The sequence below is a fragment of the Mugil cephalus genome, chromosome 21, assembly GCF_022458985.1.
Source record: "Mugil cephalus isolate CIBA_MC_2020 chromosome 21, CIBA_Mcephalus_1.1, whole genome shotgun sequence".
Classification (NCBI taxonomy): Eukaryota; Metazoa; Chordata; class Actinopteri; order Mugiliformes; family Mugilidae; genus Mugil; species Mugil cephalus.
This window is the reverse complement of record NC_061790.1, coordinates 20,856,642-20,877,010: the sequence shown is the minus strand read 5'-3', so window position 1 is coordinate 20,877,010 and position 20,369 is coordinate 20,856,642. Positions and strand designations below refer to the sequence as shown.

The window sequence follows — 20,369 nt, the reverse complement described above, 5'->3', positions numbered from 1 at the left end:
ATAACTGCTCTCATACTTACTATCATACTCTCTTACAAACACTACTATAGTACCGCACGCACACTCTCTCACACACACTACTATAGTCACGCACACATACTATCAAACTCTCTCACAAACACTAGTACAGTGACGCACACATACTATCAAACTCTCTCACAAACACTACTATAGTCATACACACCTATTATCAAACTCTCACAAAACTACTATATTCACAATGACTAAAACAGGAAGTTAGTGTGTTTAAATAGGAAATAGTATAAAGCCTCATTCCTCGATTGGTGCACAGCTCTGGGAGGTTACTGCTAGCTAAATGGAAGCTGTGTGGGAGAACTTAAATCAAGAAGGCAACTTTATAAGTTATTTTTCAAAGCAACTTTTTGTTAGTAGTAAATGATAATGAGGAGAGTTTTAGATTTTTTTCACTAATGCAATGAGGTGCCTTCAGCACATTGGAAGGGAAACTGACACGGGTGGATTCAATTCAATTCAATTCAATTTTATTTATATAGCGCCAATAACAATACAAATTGTCTCAAGACGCTTTACAAAAACCAGCCTGCAACCTCCAGCGCAAGCCTGAGGCTGACAGTGGCAAGGAAAAGCTCCATTTTAACAGGAAGAAACCAACCCAGCTGATATGGAGGGACCCATCTGCCGAAGACCAGCCTATATCAGTCTTCAGTGAACAACAAAAACAAGGGAATTTACCTTGCTGTTCCAGTACTTTTGGAGGGGACTGTAGGGCACAGTTCTACAATTCTCTGACAATGAACAGTGAGTAAAACTAAACAGACTAGTGAACTGAAAAGCAAATAAGACGCGACATCATTCTTTGGATGTGGTCAATGAATAGAAAAGAATAGAAAAGTGAAATGAGTAAAAAGTATATAGTATAGTATTTGAAAAAAAAATGAATGCATGTAATAAAATAAAGTAAATAACTCATGAATTGCCAATCAGAGGTGTGTTTAGCAAGTTCATTCACTTTTATTGCTGTCTGTACTGTTCAGCAGATGCCCAGAATGGAAAAATGAAATGAGAAAAAAAAAGTTAAAAGAAAATTAATTACTTATTCAAGTGTTAATTATTCAATCAATTCCCCTTTTTACAATTATTTTCTGCATTGTTCAGCAGATATGTCCAGTATGCCCATAGAAGACTTGAAATGTTTGGTGCCCAAAAAGGCATATCTGATGTTTTTGCCATATTTTTTTTGGATTTTAAATTTTTTTAGAGCATGTTCATTGTGTTAATATGCTGTAAGCTTATGCCTTAAATACTCATTCATATAAGAATGTTTGTGGTTGCAATGTTGTGGTTTAAGGTTAATAAATACAGTTGATTGAAGTGTGGTCAGAATTTTGTTTTGTCTCCTGTAAAATTTGTCAAAAGCCAGTTACGCTACTCTGGCTCCAAACCCTTGAGAGAGAGGAGAGGACATGTCCTCAGTGCATCGTCCCCCTGCAGCCTAGGCCTATAGCAGCATAACTACGGGATGGTTAAATCCAGCCCTAACTATAAGCTTTGTTAAAAAGGAAAGTCTTAAGCCTGACCTTAAACGTAGAGACTGTGTCTACCTCCCGAACCCAAACTGGGAGCTGGTTCCATAGGAGAGGAGCCTGATAGCTGAAGGCTCTACCTCCCATTCTACTTTTTGAAACTCTAGGAACCACAAGTAGACCTGCACTTTGATATCGTAGTGATCTGTTGGTACAATATGGTTCTATGAGGTCTTTCAGATATGATGGAGCTAGGCCTTTCAAGGCCTTGTATGTAAGGGGGAGGATTTTAAATTCAATTCTAGATTTTAAAAGGAGCCAATGAAGAGAAGCTAAAACTGGTGTAATATGATCTCTCTTGCTAATTCCTGTCAGTGCTCTTGCTGCAGCGTTTTGAATCAATTGGAGGCTTTTTAAAGAGCTACTTGGACAGCCAGACAATAATGAGTTACAATAATCCAGCCTGGAAGACACAAATGCATGAACTAGTTTTTCCGCATCACTCTGAGAAAGGATTTTCCTAACTTTGATGATATTACAAAGGTGAAAGAAAGCAGTCCTGATCACCTGCTTTATGTGAGAATAGAAGGACATATCCTGGTCAAATATGACACCAAGGTTTTTCACAGTAGTACTGGAGGCCAAGGTAATGCCATCCAACGAAACCAGGTGATCAGATAATGAATCTCTGACATGTTTAGGGCCAAATACAATAACTTCTGTTTTGTCTGAGTTTAAAAGTAGAAAATTACAGGTCATCCAAGCCTTTATGTCGTTAAGGCATGCTTGGAGTTTAAACAGCTGATTAGTTTCATCTGGTTTCATGGATAAATATAGCTGGGTATCATCTGCATAGCAATGGAAGTTTATGCCGTGCTTTCTAATAATATTGCCTAAGGGAAGCATGTATGATGTAAATGATATTGCTCAGAACCCTGAGGAACTCCGTAGCTTACTTTGATATATATAGAAGAATTTTTGTTTACATGGACAAACTGAAATCTGTCTGACGAGATTACAGTCCCTGTAATCTCGATCACACTTTTAAGTCTCTGTAGTAGAATACTGTGATCAATAGTGTCAAATGCAGCACTGAGATCTAGCAGGACAAGTATAGAGACAAGTCCATCTTCTGAAGCCATGAGGAGATCATTGGTAACTTTAACCAGAGCCGTTTCTGTGCTATGATGAGCTCTAAAAACCTGATTGAAATTCTTCAAACAAACCATAGCTGTTTAAATGATCAATCAACTGATTGACAACAACCCTCTCTAAAACTTTAGAGATAAAAGGAAAGTTGGAAATTGACCTATAATTGGCTAAAACATCTGTGTCAAGAGTGGGTTTTTTAAATAAAGGTTTAATTACAGCAATTTTAAAAGACTGGGGGACATATCCTGCTAAACAAGATATGTTTATCTGATTTAATATTGAGGTATTAAGTAATGGAAAAACCTCCTTGAGGATCTTAGTCAGGATGGGGTCTAGAAGACAAGTTGATGGTTTATATGCTGTAATAACTAAAGTGAGTTCAAGAAGATCACTGAGAAAGAAAGAATCTAAATACCGACTTGATCCTACAGAGGTTTCTAATGGCACTGTACTTACATCTTTGACAGATGGAAGGGTGCTATGAATTTTATCTCTAATGCCAACAATTTTATCAGTGAAGAAGCTCATGAAATCATTACTGCTGAGGTCAGAAGGAATAGATGGCTCAACAGAACTGTGACTCTTTGTCAGCCTGGCTACAGTGCTGAAAAGAAATCTGGGGTTGTTCTCGTTTTCTTCTATTAATGAAGAATACTGTCCTAATCTTACGGAGAGTTTTACGAAGAGCTTTCGCACTGCCTACTTTGAACTACGCAACTGTGAATTATACCATGGAGCTACTCTCCTCTGATTTAATACCTTTTTCAGAGGAGCAACTAGATTTAGTGTTGTACTAAGTGATGCTGTCGTGCTGTCAACAAAATAATCTATTTGTGTTGGAATTAAATTGTGGTTGCTGTCATCCACATCACTGACATAAGGTACTGAGGTAAATACTGAAGTAATTAATTATTTATATCTAGTTACAGCATCATCGGATAAGTGTCTACCATAACGAAATGTCTTTCCAATTTCTGTTTTCTGTTTTCTCTTATAGTAAATTCAAATGTTACAAGGAAATAATTGGACAATAGAGGGTTATGAGAATATACTGTTAGACCTTCAGTTTCTATGCCATAGGTTAGTACAAGATCTAAGGTGTGATTGAAACAGTGAGTTGAACCATTTACATTCTGAGAAAAGTCAATTGAGTCTAGTAATTACATAAATGAAGAGCTAAGACTGTCACTACTAACATCAACATGGATGTTAAAGTCACCTACTGTAATGACTTTATCTTTTCTAAGCACTAAATCACATAAAAACTCAGAGATTCAGATAAAAATTCTGATTAAGGTCTAGGTGGTGATGCAGTATAACAAAGAGAATAGTTTTTTGTGTTTTCCAGTCTGGATGAAGATGAAAGATTGCTACCACTCCTCCTCCTTGACCTGTGCCTTGAGGAATGTGATAGTTACTATGACTGGGTGACATGGATTCATTTAAACTGACATACTCATCATCCTGCAGTCACGTTTCAGTCAAACTAAATAGATCAATCTGATGATCAGTTATCAAATCAGTCACTAAAAGTGATTTAGATGAGAGAGATCTGACATTTTAAAGACCACATTCAATTTTCTTATTGTTCTGTTGTACTAGTGAATTTGTGTTGATTTGTACAAGGTTCCTATGTATTAGAAATACATTTGTAAGCAGATTCAATGTTACTATAAAGTAAATGACATCAGCACCGATTGCCAATATGCATATAGGCCTGGCTATTCCACTAGCACAGCATTAATATCAATGACTGATAACTGGCTAAAAGATATTGATAGGAAGTCAATGGTTGGTGCTGTGCTCCTGGACTTTAATGCAGCCTTTGATATTATAGACCACAAATTATTAATAAAGAAGCTATTGGCATATAAATTTGACATCAGTGCTGTTAAGTTAATGAAAAGTTATTTGTACAATAGACAACAATGTGTGTAATTTCACGGTTTAATTTCAGACATGGTGACCATGCAATGTGGTCATCCACTACTTTATTGACATTAGGCTGTAAATCAGATGAATTGTCTGAGAATTCAGCTAAGAACTGTAAATGGAGCAGGTGGGTGATATACAACAACAAATGAACTGGTTTAACTCTTTTCCAGTTTGTGTGTGTGTGTGTGTGTGTGTGTGTGAGAGAGAGAGAGAGAGAGAGAGAGATACTAAGGGTGAGACTTGTGAATAAGTTATAACTTAGTTTAGGATTAGTTTTACAGTGTATTGATAACGGGATAGATCGCTGCAACTCCTCCTCCGCTACCATTGATATATGACAATTAGTATGGCTAGGTGATGTAGAGTCTTTTATACTGACATTCATCATGCTTCACCATGTTTCTGTCAGACAGAATAGATCAATATTACTGTGAGTTAAACAATCATACACTAAGAGAGATTGAGACAAGACAGAACAAATATTAAACAGTCCACATTTAAGTGTCAAACTGTCACTACGGTGAATATGTAAGTGTCTGGTGTCTGATAAGTGTCTAGCATGACAAGAATTTACACCTCTCTGAGAAGCAATCTTTATCTTGTGTTTTCTCTATATCTACCATTGTTTTCTCTGTTCAGAATATGTGTGAGCTCTATCTCACAGGACACAAATAGTGTTCCCCTATGCCAGGCAATTACAAGGCTTTGTAGAATTTTCCACTTTGTGCATGCATGTGTGCGCGTATCCGTGCGTGCGTTCGTACGTGCGTCTGTCTGTTCATGAGTATGAAGACTTGGTTTTAGAGCAAAGGTTAGGTTAATTAGGTTATGGTCAGGGTAGGGTATGGGTAGGGGTTAGGGTTTACTGTCTTCTTGTTAGCTGAGATGGTCAAGGTTAAAGGTAAAGGGCTAAGAAATAGATTATGTCAATGTATGGTCGTCACAACTATAAAATGAAAAGTAACCAGTGGCTTGCATGCATGCATGGCTGTCAGCAGTATAGATGATGCTGACAAAGATGTCCATTACACAACTAATTTGTAATGACTTGGTAAAACAAATGATCGTCTATATCTCTCAAATAAAGTAGAAGGACAGTGGATGAGGCTAAAAGCACCACATGACAAACTCGGCTCTGATTAACCCAATGAGCTTAAAGTCTTACATCTAAACCAGACTACGTATGTGTGTGCTTAACATGACCATCTGTGCATGCTGAAAGAGAGAGGGGGAGGGGGGGGGGGGGGGGGGGGGCTCAAATCCTTCTTATCCTCTGAACTCCTTTCCTTTTGAAGCCTTTGTAGTCAGCTCACTCACCAGGACAGGTATATTGACCACTGCGTTTTGAGGAAAAAGCAACCACCGACTGAGGAAACATGGGAACTAGCACATGGAGACTGGGACACAAATAAAGAGCCATTTTTGGAGGATTCTAGATTAAATCATTTGAACGCCTGAAGATTGGTGTCTGTGGATTTAAACTTTGGCTTTTCTCCATTTTTTGAGTAAACAATAAAATTGTAATTTCTTTTTTGATTTTAGAAAATGGGTTGCTCTCCATCAAAAGGACAGTTATTTTCAAAGCAAGAAGACCTTGAAACTCATGTAGTTCAGCTGACTGAAGCTCTACAGGACAGTCCTGATTCTTATCCAGTAGAGGTAGAGCAAAATAATCGGACATCCAATGATAAAATAAGTGAACTTTCACTTCCCACTGAAGAACATCATTCAAAAGAAACTACATGTTTTCCGCTGTCCTCCAACACAATGGCTGTCCAAAACATTGAAGACACTGGAAAAGCCGAGGTAAATGTCACGCCACAAGAAATATTCAATAATGTTGTACAAACAGATGAGCTTAAAGTGGAGAAACAAAAGAAAACAAAAGGATCGTCTACTGAAAAACAGAGGAAGTCGTTTAACTTTCCACCAGAATTGGTGAGGGCTCACCAGGCAGCTTACATGTTTCTGAACCCAAACATCTCCAGATACGAAACCCTGTTAAGCCTGCTTGATCAGGCCTCACGGACCCAACTGTCCCTCAAGCCCATGATGTCTGCTTTAGTGTTGTGCTTCAAAGAGCTAAACCAGGCACTAGAGGAGATGGCTGAAGAGGGGGAACTGATGTTAAAGGAGCACGGGGACAACATAGCCTTGTATTCTGGAATGGGCTCACGTTTTGTGTCATCTGAGCCTAATACTGACACAGCCAAAAATCCTGATCCATCTCCAGATCTTTTACTGCGAATGCTCCAAAATTCAACAGAAAAAATGAGGGGAGTGGGAAGCGCAGTCCAGACAGTGAGTGACACTGCACTTGAAGAAGCAGTGGAGTATTTTTCTTCTCTCTCCAAACTGCTAGTTGAGAGACTGCAAGCCAAGAACACAGTTGAGCAGAGGCTAACTCAAGTGCTTACACAGATAGAGACAGCGGTCATGTGGAAGTCTAACCCAGAAGATTGTGCTCTGCACAGTGAGGACAGTGGTATTGGTGCAGAGAATGAGAGTCTGACAGGATCTCAGAGGCAAAACCGCCACCGTGGTAGTGCTGGATCAGGAAGTTGCGGGTCTGGAGTCAACATTCATGCTACATTTGAGCATCTTCCCAGTAATTTGTCGAATTTGGAAAGCCATAACGAGGATAATGAAGAGGGCAAGTATAATCAAGAGTATGAAAATGATAAAAGTGACTGGGCTGGAAGAAAGAGGTCAAACTCTTTACCACCAAATCTAAGTCAGGCACTATGCTGTATGCAGAATAAGAAACCTAGAGTTAAACGTCCTGCTACTGCTGTGACTGTAACCAAGTCTAAACACTATTCATCCACTACATGTGTAAACTTAATGAACGAACTGCAAAAAAGTCAAAAGGACATTGATCGCAGAATGAATAAGAAAGCTGAAATCCAACAAAACAAAGACTTGGGAGGTTCTAATTATAATTTATATAGAGCCAGACTTAGACAAAATTCATTAAATTCTTCAGTAGGTACATACAAAAGTCCTTTGAAAACAAATCAACCACTAGATTTCTTACCAATGATAGCACCAAAACCACCAAAATGCCACTCTGTCAGAAGGCTAATAAATTCCTTTAGCCAAGTGCTTGATGCAAGACCAGAACAGAGTCATGTTAACGTTCCACCACTTACTGGGAAGATCAAGAAAAGTGTGAATCTTCTGTTGTCTGATGCAGTAAACGCTAGTGAAAGGAGTTTAGTCATAAATGGAAACAATAACAACAGCTTGTCTGATATGAGAGATGATCTGGATATGGACAACCTACCACCTCCACCCCCTGAAGTTCTGATGGACAAATCATTTCAGAGAACTGACAATTCACCAGTAAATGTGGATGGGTCACAGGAAAATTCATTTCCGAGTCTTCCAATTATAAACCAAAAGACAGGCATCACCCAAAGTCTGAAGATATCCATGCATAAAACTGATGTGCCAAATCGACCGAATGTGAGGCCAAGAATGGTTAATTTCTCACCCTGCTGTCCTGTTAGGGAAGATGTAGATGCAGAGCAGCAACAAGACACAAATGTGGATACAGAAATTGACAAAACTAACAGTCGTTACCAACAGGCATGTAAGATCATTCACCTGCACAATGCAGTAGAATCTCCTAACAAGAGAGCTATTTCTGAACCAGGCCGCAAAGGGCCTTCATGCCTTCAAGACAGAATTGACTATAAATGTGAAAGCAATGAATTTAATGAAAGGGAAACATTCTCATACGGACTGTCTGTGACAACACCACCTGTGTCTAGAGTCCGCCTACCACCATCATGTCCCACTGTGTTCAGACCTCTGTCCATCTATAAGCTACCATCTCGCCCTAGTTCTCCAAGGGCAGTGCCATGTCCTACACATGACAATCCTATAGAAATTACTCCATTTTTGTGCTTTCAAGATGCTCGCTCAGTCTTCTGTCAAAATGAGTCACAAAACTCTCAGGCATGCCTCTCCTCCCGAGGCAGGATACTTACCAGAGAGAGAACCAGCTCTACCCGTCGCACCCAGTCAGAACCGAAGCATGGTTTATCTACTCATACAGAGTTTTCCAAACATGGCAGTTTGGAATTTACTCAGACCAAGGAGAATGAACCTGGTGTCACAAAATATAGGTAAGCATTATCAAACCTTTAGTCCAGTTAAACCTTGCTAGCCTTTGTAGTTGCTTTGCTTTGCTACTGAAGTAAAAATATTTTTTGCACTGTCTGCATCTCCCTGTCAATGGGAGATGGGTGAACATATACGTACATAATATTTATAAGCATACTCACTTCTTTATATGAACACTGCCTTGTTTGTTGTAATATAGCTTTTTTATATATATTTTTGATATTTTTATATTCTTTTTTTTTAGTCCACCCATATGTGCACTGTGTGCACTGTTTGTGATGTTGAACGTTGAATGTGAGCTGCGGTTAACAATGAAAATTTCCCCACTGTGGGATGAATAAAGGCATATCTTATCTTATCTTATCTTACATAAAGTGTTAGCGGTTTAAATTTGTCTTTACTTGTTCTCAGAGAAAACCGTTACACACTATTGGGGAGATGCGATGTATGTGTATTTTGTACATAATATTCCAAAATGTCTGACTTGCATAAGCTACCAGGACCCCATTTCTTAATGGGATGAAGTTCCATATCCATATCTAACATATCTATCATCATTCTGTATATAATAATTTAAAGCTCAGATGAGTTTTAGGCCCCATGGTTACTTTAGCACAGATAGAGTCTACTATACAGTATTTTAGGTTGACAGTATTTTTACTTATTCTGTAATTTTTCCATTCAAGAAATTCATTCTACTTTGACTTACAGCCAAGCTGCTCAAATGTAAGCTACCAGCTAACCTCTTCCTTATGGTGTGTCCCATTTACCTTGCAAGTCGGAAGTTGGAGCTGAGAATTACATCACACCTGAGCTATCGGCATCCCAGATACAGAAGTCAGAAAACAAGATGGCCGTGTCCATGAAAACATTTGCCTTGTCCGACACTTCTTCCTAACTTAGTAGAAGAAGTGCAGAGTGAAATTAAAGTTTTTTTTAAAAATTGTGATATTAACAATTATATTAATTACTAATATTATTACCATGATATTAAACTAAATTTAGACTATTTAGGTTACACGAACTGTAAATTGAACAGATAACTTGAACCAAGTCATGATTTTTTTTTTACTAAAACTACTTACAGTTATGAAATCTTCAAGACCACACAAGGTGGAAATTTATATATATACATATATATAAAATATTCAAAATTATGTGCTGCGTCCGCTTTCTAATTAGCTGCCCCCCTAGATACAAAGATCATGGAGACCTATTAAGTCAGACCTGGGCATTTTACGGCCCGCGGGCCGCATACGGCCCTTTGGGCATTCCCGTCCGGCCCGCGGTACGTCAGTCATGAGCACAGTTGAACTGTGCATGCAATACGACTGTGTTGCTTTTATTTTGAGCCATGGTGTGTTATTTACGTCATGGCACTGTTAGTTCGTCAACAACAAAAAAAGTAAGATTGAAACAGCTTATTGCCATCCATTAACCCTCAAAAGCCTGAGCGGATCGCTGGCATCCGTCAAAGCGGCCGATTTTGAATTACCGTAAGTCACAGTGGTTTGCGCTATTGACAGTATTCAATGTGAGTGAACACTGGTTAGTTGTGCTTTTGCCTGGAAGACCTTCGTGACATCTCAAGGGTATAACTAACTTTGTTTTTACCAACAAATTCCTCCAAACAAGTCTCTCTTACTGGGGCTCCGCGATCGTTGCTCTCCAACCTGCAGCCGACAGCAGCGGTGCGTCATCATTACCGTAATCGCAGCACTTTTTTTCTAGAAAGCGCAACTTGAATATTATCCATCGGGGATTACGGTAATTCAAATACAGCAAGCTTCTCTTTGTGGGCAGACGGACATTCGGGTCTTAAAGGGTTAAAATTTTATTGAGATTTATTGAGATTCAGAAAATAATTCATGTAGCTACATGGTCCCTCCTTGGTCCACTGACGTTTTCCAAAGAGGACAAAGTTTCCAACATTCCAATGCGTTATATCCAAAACTACAGATCGATTGTGTTTAATTTTCCTCTTCAACCTACACCAAAACTCTATTTACAAAATATTCTTATGTTTCTGATTACCAGTAGCAGCTTATCAACATATATAATTTTCTGCTTTTTACAATGGGAGAAAATTAATATTGAGCAGAATAACGTTCAAGTTATCGTTTGGTTTGGCCCTCCATCACAGTTCAGATTTTTCATGCGGCCCCCTGTAGAAATTAATTGCCCAGCCCTGTATTAAGTAGTGGTGTGCGAGACTGCATATTTTGGTATCGATCCGATACCAAGTAAATACGGGCCAGTATCGTAAAAAAAATAAAATTCTCAAGAACAAAAACAACAACTGGTGAAAATATAAATAATATGTAAACAACTTAACAATCCCCAAAGCCTTTAGTTAGTCTGTGCAGAACAAATGTTTTGGTTACAGGTTTTTGTTCAAGAACAGTGTTATATTAACGAGTGTGTGCCTGCTCTGCGCTGACACAGCAGCGGCGAGTCCGGCAACCTGGCTCTTTCCTCTTTGCCGAAACCGCAGCATTGCAAACAAGAGCGGAACTTAAAGTAAAGAGTCGATCTCACCAGGCTAGTATCGATCCGATACCGACTTGGTATCGATACTATCGATATTTGGATCAATCCGCCCACCACTCACATTTGGCCTCCCCTCACCGTCTTCAAGATTTAGTACACTCAGGTCTTTCCATTAAACGCTCAGTAATCAGTAAGTGATCCGTTCATGTACTGGTGGTCCACTTGAAGAACGAATCAGTAAGTGATCCGTTCGCGAACTGACTCTAGTCAGTGACGCAACGCGACCCAACACTAAGAGATGCGTTTACAGCCTTTCAAATAAACAAAGTACAGCCTTTGTGACTTTCTATGCTTTATTCCACTGAAATGAAAACAAAAAATTATGAAAGTGGAAAATAAATATAAAGCTAAATGATGAAGAAACACTGTTGTAGATTTTAACATATTAACACATTTTAACAATCCAAAAAAATATAAAATAAAATAAAATAAAATAAAATAAAATAAAATAAAAATAGACCTTGTTCACTTTAGTGCAAAGATAAATATACAAATTTCAGAGGACAACATAAACTTAAATAGGTTTAAATATGCAATAAAAACATAAAATAAATAGCTTAAAAAATGTAAAAACAAATATCTAAATAAATTTCTAAACACAAAACTAAACAAACACGACAAGTGTCAAACAAAGGACCCACCCCACCTGTTTCACACACTGTCCCCCTGCGCTATCAGCCGCTAAGCTGCGTCATTGGCCGAAGTTTCACAAGGAGTCACGAATCAGCGAATGCACATGCAGGCCACGGCTCGCAGCTGAGCTCTGTTCAACTGAACTGAGAAAAAAACGAATCAGTTCACAAAGTGATTCGGTACAGTTCGTTCACGCAAAAGATTCGTTCTTTCGTTCGACCCAACACTAGCTTGCAGCAGAGGGCCGAAAGAGCTGCATGTGGGTCTGGAGCCGCAGGTTGCTGACCCCTGGGTTAATGTCTTGTCTGATGTCTGTGATGAGGGGGGTTTGAGATCGTTTGCTGATCTGCACTTATGATGTGCCAGGTACATCTTTTTTCCTCTATTTGTGCCTAAGATCTGCGATGCGAGCGTACGGTGTGCCCTGGGGTTACTCCCCTCCACACTCACAAGTTACATACGTTGTTAGATGTGGGAGCAAGATCGAGAGGCCTAGTTTCTGCTCTTTACTCTTTGTTACTAGAACCCTCTTGCGGACCCCTGGCTGTCCATCAAGTGTGGATGGGTGACCTTAATCTACCGAGCGATGAAATATGTTGGTTGACTGTCTGGAACAATTTAGAAGAAGCATCAAAGAACCTTGATCATAAAATTATACACTTCAAATTCATATGTAGAATGTATCTAACGCCAAGAAAGAGATACTTCATGAAGCTCATACATTCGCCTATCTGTGATCTATGCTCTCTGGGTCGTGTGGGACTGCCTATTGGAGGTAGACATACCATGATCTCCTAAAATATCACGTCATCATTGAACCTGTCCTCTACTCGTACCCGCACCCTGTTAGTGGGGTTGACCACAGCTAAGAAAATGCTGGCCTTGCGCTGGAAGCCTCCCCATGCACTCACACACACCCAGTGGTTCCAATCATTTTTGAGCATACTCTACATGGAGTTGTCTGTAGCAAGAATGCACGGAGCTAGTCGGAAAACAATCCAAATCTGGACTTCTGCGGTGGCAATGGTTTACTGAGTTGACAAATATGTCTTTGTAATTTTTGTCTATTTTTATGTACTTACTTTGGCCTATAGGACATTAATAAGACTGATGTATTATGTGCTGTATACTGTAACGTAGAAGATCATATTGGGATATATATATGGTTTTTACCAGGGTATTGTTTTAAGCCATTGGGCCATGGGCTTGTAGTTCCCGTATAACACATGAAAAACTTAAATTACACTGTAACAGCATCAAAAAATACTGCCTGTCCAACAGATTTAATGTAACAAAAACTAATAACAGAATATTGCAGGAGCTTCTAATTACTGTTTACACACGGGGCAGCCATCTTGGTAACTCAGCCTGGGGGTAGTGAGAATTATACGATTTTCTGAGTCGAAAATCCAACTTCGGGGTGCATTCCAGTTGAAAATTCCAAATCAGGACTTAGCAATTCTGACTTCCGAGTACAAATGGAACGCACCATTAATCCTGATGAGATTACCCCTCCTACTGTACTCTCCACCTCTGCAGTGAGGTGAATGTCTCAGAACACTATCCCAAGTAATCCACTTAACTACTCTACTGTTTTCCTTTCTTTTTTGCTCTTCTACAGGACGGCGATGATAGGCGACAATGCCCAAAAGGAACCAAGTGCAGCTGTGTTGACAGCCTAGGGCATATTTTTGACAGGCTGTGGTTTTTGAAACAAAATATGAGGCCAGAATGTTGATAGGAATTACAGGGCTGTGAGCAGTTCTCTTAGGTTTAACCCTTTGTACTAGTTTGTTCCAATAATGTGATTTCAATACAGTATGTATATGATATAAATTCAAGTGAATCATACCTAATCAACACTCAGTGTTGAGCCCATAATCTATCATACATTTGCTTTATGTTACACATAATTTTGTTAAAGTAGCCATGAACACTTCTAACTCCCCCAAACTGAACCAGTTAACTATTGAAACTATGAGCTGAGAATTTTCCTGATATACATTTGCTTTATGTCTTTGTTAACCATGTTTTCTATTTTAGTTCTGTCTCAATAAAAGATAAATGTGAAAAAAAAATGGTTTATCACATTTGCTCCTAAATGTTTTTATCTGTGTTGTGCACAACTGTATGTTAACAGTATAGTGTTAATTAATTACACTGAAAAAGACATGACACGTCTAAAAATGAGGTTCCCAGGTTTAATAGAGGTTGTGTATTTTAAATTTGAAGTCTTAAGCACAGGCAGAGATAAATCATGTCATTTTTTTTCCCTTAGCAATAGAAAACATGAGTAGTGCTCTCCATGATTGTAAAAGGCCTTTAAGGTGGTGAAGCACTTTAATGGTAACAGGGCATGTACATGCTGAACAGAACAGCAACACTTGTGGTCTAAAACTCCTTAAACTAAAACAGACACCATTTTTTTTGTTGTTTTTTTTATTCCTTTATTTAACCAGATAAGTCTTACTGAGATATAGGATCTCTTTTTCAAAAGCGACCTGGCCAAGAAGCAGCAGAATATTACAGTATTAAAAGTATTACAAATAACAATCTGGAGATAGAAATACATAGATAGATAAAATGAAACATCAGAGATAGATTAAAGAAATGTAACATCTGATTTAAAGAATTTCGACAAAGCTTTCTAGGGGGATCAGGTCCGGCAATTGTAATTCATCTTGCAGGGAGTTCCATGCAGAGGGAGCAGCATAACGAAATCCCTTTTTCCCCAATTCTGTAAAGACACGAGGGACAGTCAGAGTAAAGAACACAGTGGATCGTAGGTTATAACGTCCATAGTTCCTAACAAGATGAATTCCAAGATAGGATGGGACCATACCAAGTAGAGCTTTGTAAATAAAAGTTAACCAATTTGTAAGTCTTCTGACAGGGATGACCATTCAGCTTTTTTTATATAAAGTGCAGTGACGGGTCAGATTCCAAGAAACTGCATGCTCAGATAAGCTTGTGCAATATATCAATCAGGATATTATGATCAACATTGTCAAACGCCTTGGACTGGGGGCGGCTTTGGCTCAGAAGGTAGAGCGGGTTGTCAATGAACCGAAGGGTTAGGTTCAATCCCCCGAGTGTGCCATATGCCGAAGTGTCCTTGAGCAAGACCCATTTGCTCCCAGTGCAACTGGCACTGGTGTGTGTGCTTGTGTGAATGAATGGGTGAATGTGTTTCTGACTGTAAAAGCGCTTTAAGTACCTTTGGGTGGGTAGAAAAGCGTTATATAAGAGCAAAACCATTTACTATTAAGAAGGCTGAGATTGTACAAAATTGATAAGGGCTCAGCAATGAAGTCCGCAGCCAACTTAAGAAAGATTTCTTTGGGTCCAGAAGTATCAACTCTCTAGATACATCAGTAGCTGATATAGTAAGAAACTGAAACGGGGCTTTCACATTTCTTTTAAATACAGGGTCACACAATGAAAATGCAACAAACAACACCAAAAGCAATGTCACTGTAACAGTTACAAGTCAGATTACCCAGTAGAGGACAAAGGCTAGCTTCTGGAGGCTAGCTGTCACAGAGCTGATGGGGGCCAGCCGCCAGAGGCCAGCCACCACAGGGCCGATACTGGTTAGCAGCTGGAGGCTGGCTGTTAGAGGCTAGCTGCAGGAGGCTAGCCACTGTAGGCTAGCAGGCTGGGTGCTGGAAGCTAGCTGCTGGAAGCTAGCTGCTGGAGGCTAGCCACTGTAGGCTAGCTGCTGGAGGCTAGCTGCTGTAGGCTAGCTGCAGGAGGCTAGCCACTGTAGGCTAGCTTCTTGAGGCTGGCTGCTGGAGGCTAGCAGGCTGGGTGCTGGAAGCTAGCTGCTGGAAGCTAGCTGCTGGAGGCTAGCTGCTGGAGGCTAGCTGCTGGAGAGGCTAGCCACTGTAGGCTAGCTGCTGGAGGCTAGCTACTGGAGGCGAGTTGCTGCAGAGCTGCTGCAGGGCTTCTGTAGGCTAGCCACTGGAGGCTAGATGCTTTTTATTTTTTTTATTTTTTTTTTTATGTGCGCTTGTTGTGACTTCCTGTTGCGAGTATGAAGGTTGCAGTTTGAAGGTGTACTTTATGACAATGTATTTCGACTTTTTTTCATGAAATTTCAACCTTTTTCTCAAAGTGCATGATGAAAAAAAATCTACCTCCTCAAATTTTTTAACTTAATGCTCTCCTGTAGTTCTCTGTTGTGTGACTTTGTCTTTTCCTTATTTCTCTTCTCTTATTATTGAGGACTTTACGATGTGTAAAACAGCTCCCCTTCAAATGTTACATGCCAAAGACTAATATTGCACTGTTGCTGGAATTGAGGCAGATTTGGGTGAGATGATTAATCAATCAGGTGAGGTTGCTGTCATGATATTCCTCACCTGTGATTCACCAGGACTGTGTCAAGGGAAGCCAGACCATAGATGCCCTTTTACTTAACATTGAATGAAATAACACAAGATTAGAAAGTTTGTGACATTTCATTAGCAGAATTAGCAAACGCAGCAATAGAGGATTTGGTTAGTATTTAGTAAAAACTATTTTACAAAATTGCCTCTACAGTTTCTCTTTGCGTGAATGAATGCTATTTTTATGATTGGTAGTAGTGGTTGTGCATTTGAGTGAGTAGTTAAGTAAAGTCAAGATGACAATTCATGTGTGTGTGTTTAAGACCCAGTGAAAGGACACTGTGCACTAGCTCATTCTATTACATGAAATAGTGACACATTTCAACACACCCTTTTAATGTCCACCATGCCCCTAAAAAGCATATAGATTAGAATTCTTGTCTCACTTGGCTTCCTTAAAAAAATCCCCACACCTAACCACTGATTACAAGGTAGTAGAGATCAAACTGATCTTGGATTTTGATATAACTTGCGACTTATCGCCATCTGCTGGCCTGCCTTATTGGATTCCTTTCTTTGTTTCCTCTCAGGTGTGCTGACTGGAGCTGCTGCTGAGCATCAGCAAAGGAAGACTTACCATTAGGCAAACATAGGCAATTGCCTGGGGCTAAGTATGCTAGATGTTATTCTGATAAGTGTGACACCGTGATGTTAAATAAGCATTATTTTAGTAATGTTTTGTTTTCATTAAAGTGTAGGGGAAACACGTTATTAAACAATTAAGTGTAATAACTGCACTCCTCGAAAGGGGGCACGACTCACAGATTTAGAATACACTGAGATAAATCAGTTAATATTCAATCAATATTAATTATTAGTAATTAAAATTTTCTGGAATTTTGCTGCAAAGTTTAATTAAAACAAATGACAAACATTATCATTCCGGAACATCGCGGCAATGATTCTGTGTCAATAAGGCCTTTAAATATATAGAGTATGGCGACGCAAGCATACAAATAATCACCAACAAAAATGTTAGAACACAGCTCAAAACAATATTAGGATCCAGTTACTCACATTTAAAGACAAGAACATATATAGCTCACACACAGTTGAAATGATCACACACAAACCACAACTAGATCAAAGCAGCACATTAGAGATCCTCAGTGGGGGGGGGGATTTGATTTGGCCTCGCACAGCTGCACCATAATATATGTAGGGGAAATAAGTTATTAAACAATTAAGTGTAATAACTGCACTCTTCAAAAGGGCGGACCACTCACAGATTTAGTATACAGGGCAACAGCGGGTTGTCCATGAACCGAAGGGTTAGGTTCAATCCCCCGAGTGTGCCATATGCCGAAGTGTCCTTGAGCAAGACACTGAACCTCCAGTTGCTCCCAGTGCAACTGGCAATGTGCGTGTGTGCTTGTGTGAGTGAATGAGTGGATGTGTCTCTGACTGTAGAAGCGCTTTGAGTAACTTTGGGTAGGTAGAAAAGCGCTATATATTTACCATCATATCTGAGGCGTCAGCTCATGTGTTTCGAGCTTACAAGGACCTTCTGAAATATATGGTTTATTTACAATGGTTAATAGTGAACAATAAACAATATGATGAATAATATAACAGAATAATGGAAAATGATGAGAATACGGAAATTAATGAGTTTAACAAAGGTGAGAAGTATGAACGAAAATGAGGACGCAAACGGAACCTAATTTCTTAAATGAATTATTTAGATTAGTTTCTTTAGTTATAACAGATCATCAACTCTGCTCAAATATGAAGGTGATGGTCTACTTATGGAAACTCCTTGGATGCCGCTCTGAACAACTGGACCAGGTGACCATTGATTTGGCATGATTATAAACTGAGATTGATTTAGCATAGGTCCATATATTTTCCCACTTAGCAGTGTTGATTGTGACAGACAGTTCTTTCTCCCACTTTTCTCTGAACTCTTGTAAAGCCATGGATGGAACAACGTACATGGCTCTATAAAGTAGACTACTAGACATTTTCGTAACTGTTTCAAACAACACCTTCTCAAGTGGAGATGTGTCAGGGTTATCAATTTAAGTCGTGCTGTGTACTATATAATGTCTTATCTGTAAATAACGAAAAAAGTCACGCCTGGGGGTTTTGTATTTCTCATTGATATGTTCAAATGACATTAATGTATTTTCAGTAAATAAATCTTTTAACATGATAATACCACTGTCTAAAGCCAGCATCAAGTAGTCCTGCATGGAAATCAGGATTATTCAGAATAGGAGTAAAAGCTGACGTCAGTTTTGACATCCCCCCCCCCCCCCTAAAATTCTTAATAAACAGCATGTCTCTTAATGGAAATTTTGAAAGGGAGGATTCAATATCTAGCCAGACAGAGGTCGTCTTATTTAAGATCCAATCATAAATGTATCGTAAATGAGCACACAACTGGTACCTTCTAAAATCAGGTAAATCTAACCCTCCCTCAGAGCTTGGTAACTGCAGAATAGCCATTTTTAACTTTGGTTTGCATTTGCTCCGTATAAATGAGCTGAGCCAACTGTTTAGTTTTTTCACAACCTTATTTGAAAACAGTATCGGAATCATCTGAACAGGGTAAAGTAATCTAGGCAATATGTTCATCTTAATCAAAGCTATACGTCGTAGCCAGGATATTGGCAGAGAATTCCGACGCTCTAAATCTTCCCTCACTTTCTCAAACAAGGGAACAAAGTTAACCTTATACATTTGCTTAAATGTAGAGGTTATGTGTACACCTAAATAAAAAAAAAGCCTGTCGGAGACCACTTAAAGGGGAAGAAGGGCAATGTTTTAGGTATTGAGTTTAGACTCCCTAACAGCATGGCCTCTGATTTTGTCAAAATTTGCTAAATGAGTCAATTACATTAAGTAACGCAGGTACCGAACTCTGTGGATCTGAAACAAAAATTAAAACATAATCCGCGTAAAGACTTATTTTATGATGGACCCTGTCTACCTGCAAGCCTTGTATAGTAGGGGCTCTCCTAATGGCTTCTGACAATGGTTCAATAACCATGGCGAATAAAAGGGGGGATAGGGGGCATCCCTGCCTGGTTCCCTTTATGTACAGGAAAATTGTCTGATCTGAACCCATTAGCTGGAATGGCTGCTTTAGGTTTATTATACAGGACCTTGATCCATTTGATAAAATTATCCCCTAGACCAAATTTATTTAGACAGTAAAATAAGTATGTCCATTCGACTCAGTCAAGGCCTTCTCTGCCTCTAAAGAGAGCACTAGACCATCAGTTTGCTGATGCTGAAAGACCTGAAACCAGTTTGGTCCTTCTTTATAATTTTAGGTAAAAGACTTTCAAAGCGTGTAGCCAGGATTTTTGCCAAGATTTTCCGATCTACATTAAGAAGGGATATGGGCCCATAAGAGGCACAGGATTCTGGACCTTTTTTCAAAATGAGTAATATATTTGCTTCTCTCAAAGTCTGGGGTAATTAATTATTTGAGAATGCATTATTAAACATATTAACTAAAGGTTCCACTAACAGTCCAGAGAATTCTTTGTAAAACTCACAACTGAACCCATCAGGTCCAGGAGCTTTCCCATTCTGCAGAGTTCTTATAGCACTGACCACCTCTTATCCCGAAATGGGGAAATTAAGGATGAGTTTTATATCCGACTGAATCTGGGAGAAATCTAGGAGTACTTTAGTTATAGTCAGAGGGATGTGCAGGTGGGTAGTACAAATTCAGTATAGAAATAATTGTACCTTGCAAAACACACTTGACAATAACATATCGACCATTTTTATCTTTGATACAGTCCAATATTGAAAATTGCAAATGTTTTCTCATTAAAATTGCCACTCCTCTATTTCTGAACGAGGAAAAAAAACACTCGATTAAAACCTTCTCGCTGCAATTGGAGGTGTTCTTCATCACTCAGGTGTGTTTCTTGTAAGAGGGCAATATCAATTAGTCCCTTCTTCAAAAAAGTTAGCACTTTTCTTCTCTTAACAGGATTATGAACCCCTTTAATATTCCATGTACACAGACGTAGCTTATCACTTACCATAGTACCTACTTCGACCGTTTATACAAACCTGGATCCTTCCAGTGGCACTGACACCCTGTGAC

General features: G+C 39.1%; 1 protein-coding gene across 1 annotated transcript; it reads left to right on the top strand.

The window, feature by feature from the left end:
- The first annotated feature begins 5,901 nt into the window (after positions 1–5,901).
- Positions 5,902–20,118, top strand: LOC124998607. Its single transcript, XM_047573015.1, has 2 exons — positions 5,902–8,725; positions 13,528–20,118. The coding sequence occupies exons 1-2, from the start codon at positions 6,138–6,140 to the stop codon at positions 13,586–13,588; spliced, it is 2,649 nt and encodes an 882-aa protein (XP_047428971.1). The 5' UTR covers positions 5,902–6,137; the 3' UTR covers positions 13,589–20,118.
- Positions 20,119–20,369: the final 251 nt, after the last annotated feature.

Excerpts from the sequence above, each read along its gene's own strand:
- LOC124998607 (XM_047573015.1), top strand. The coding sequence starts at position 6,138 with ATGGGTTGCTCTCCATCAAAAGGACAGTTATTTTCAAAGCAAGAAGAC. Across the intron at positions 8,726-13,527 it reads CCTGGTGTCACAAAATATAG|GACGGCGATGATAGGCGACA; the intron begins GTAAGCATTATC and ends GCTCTTCTACAG.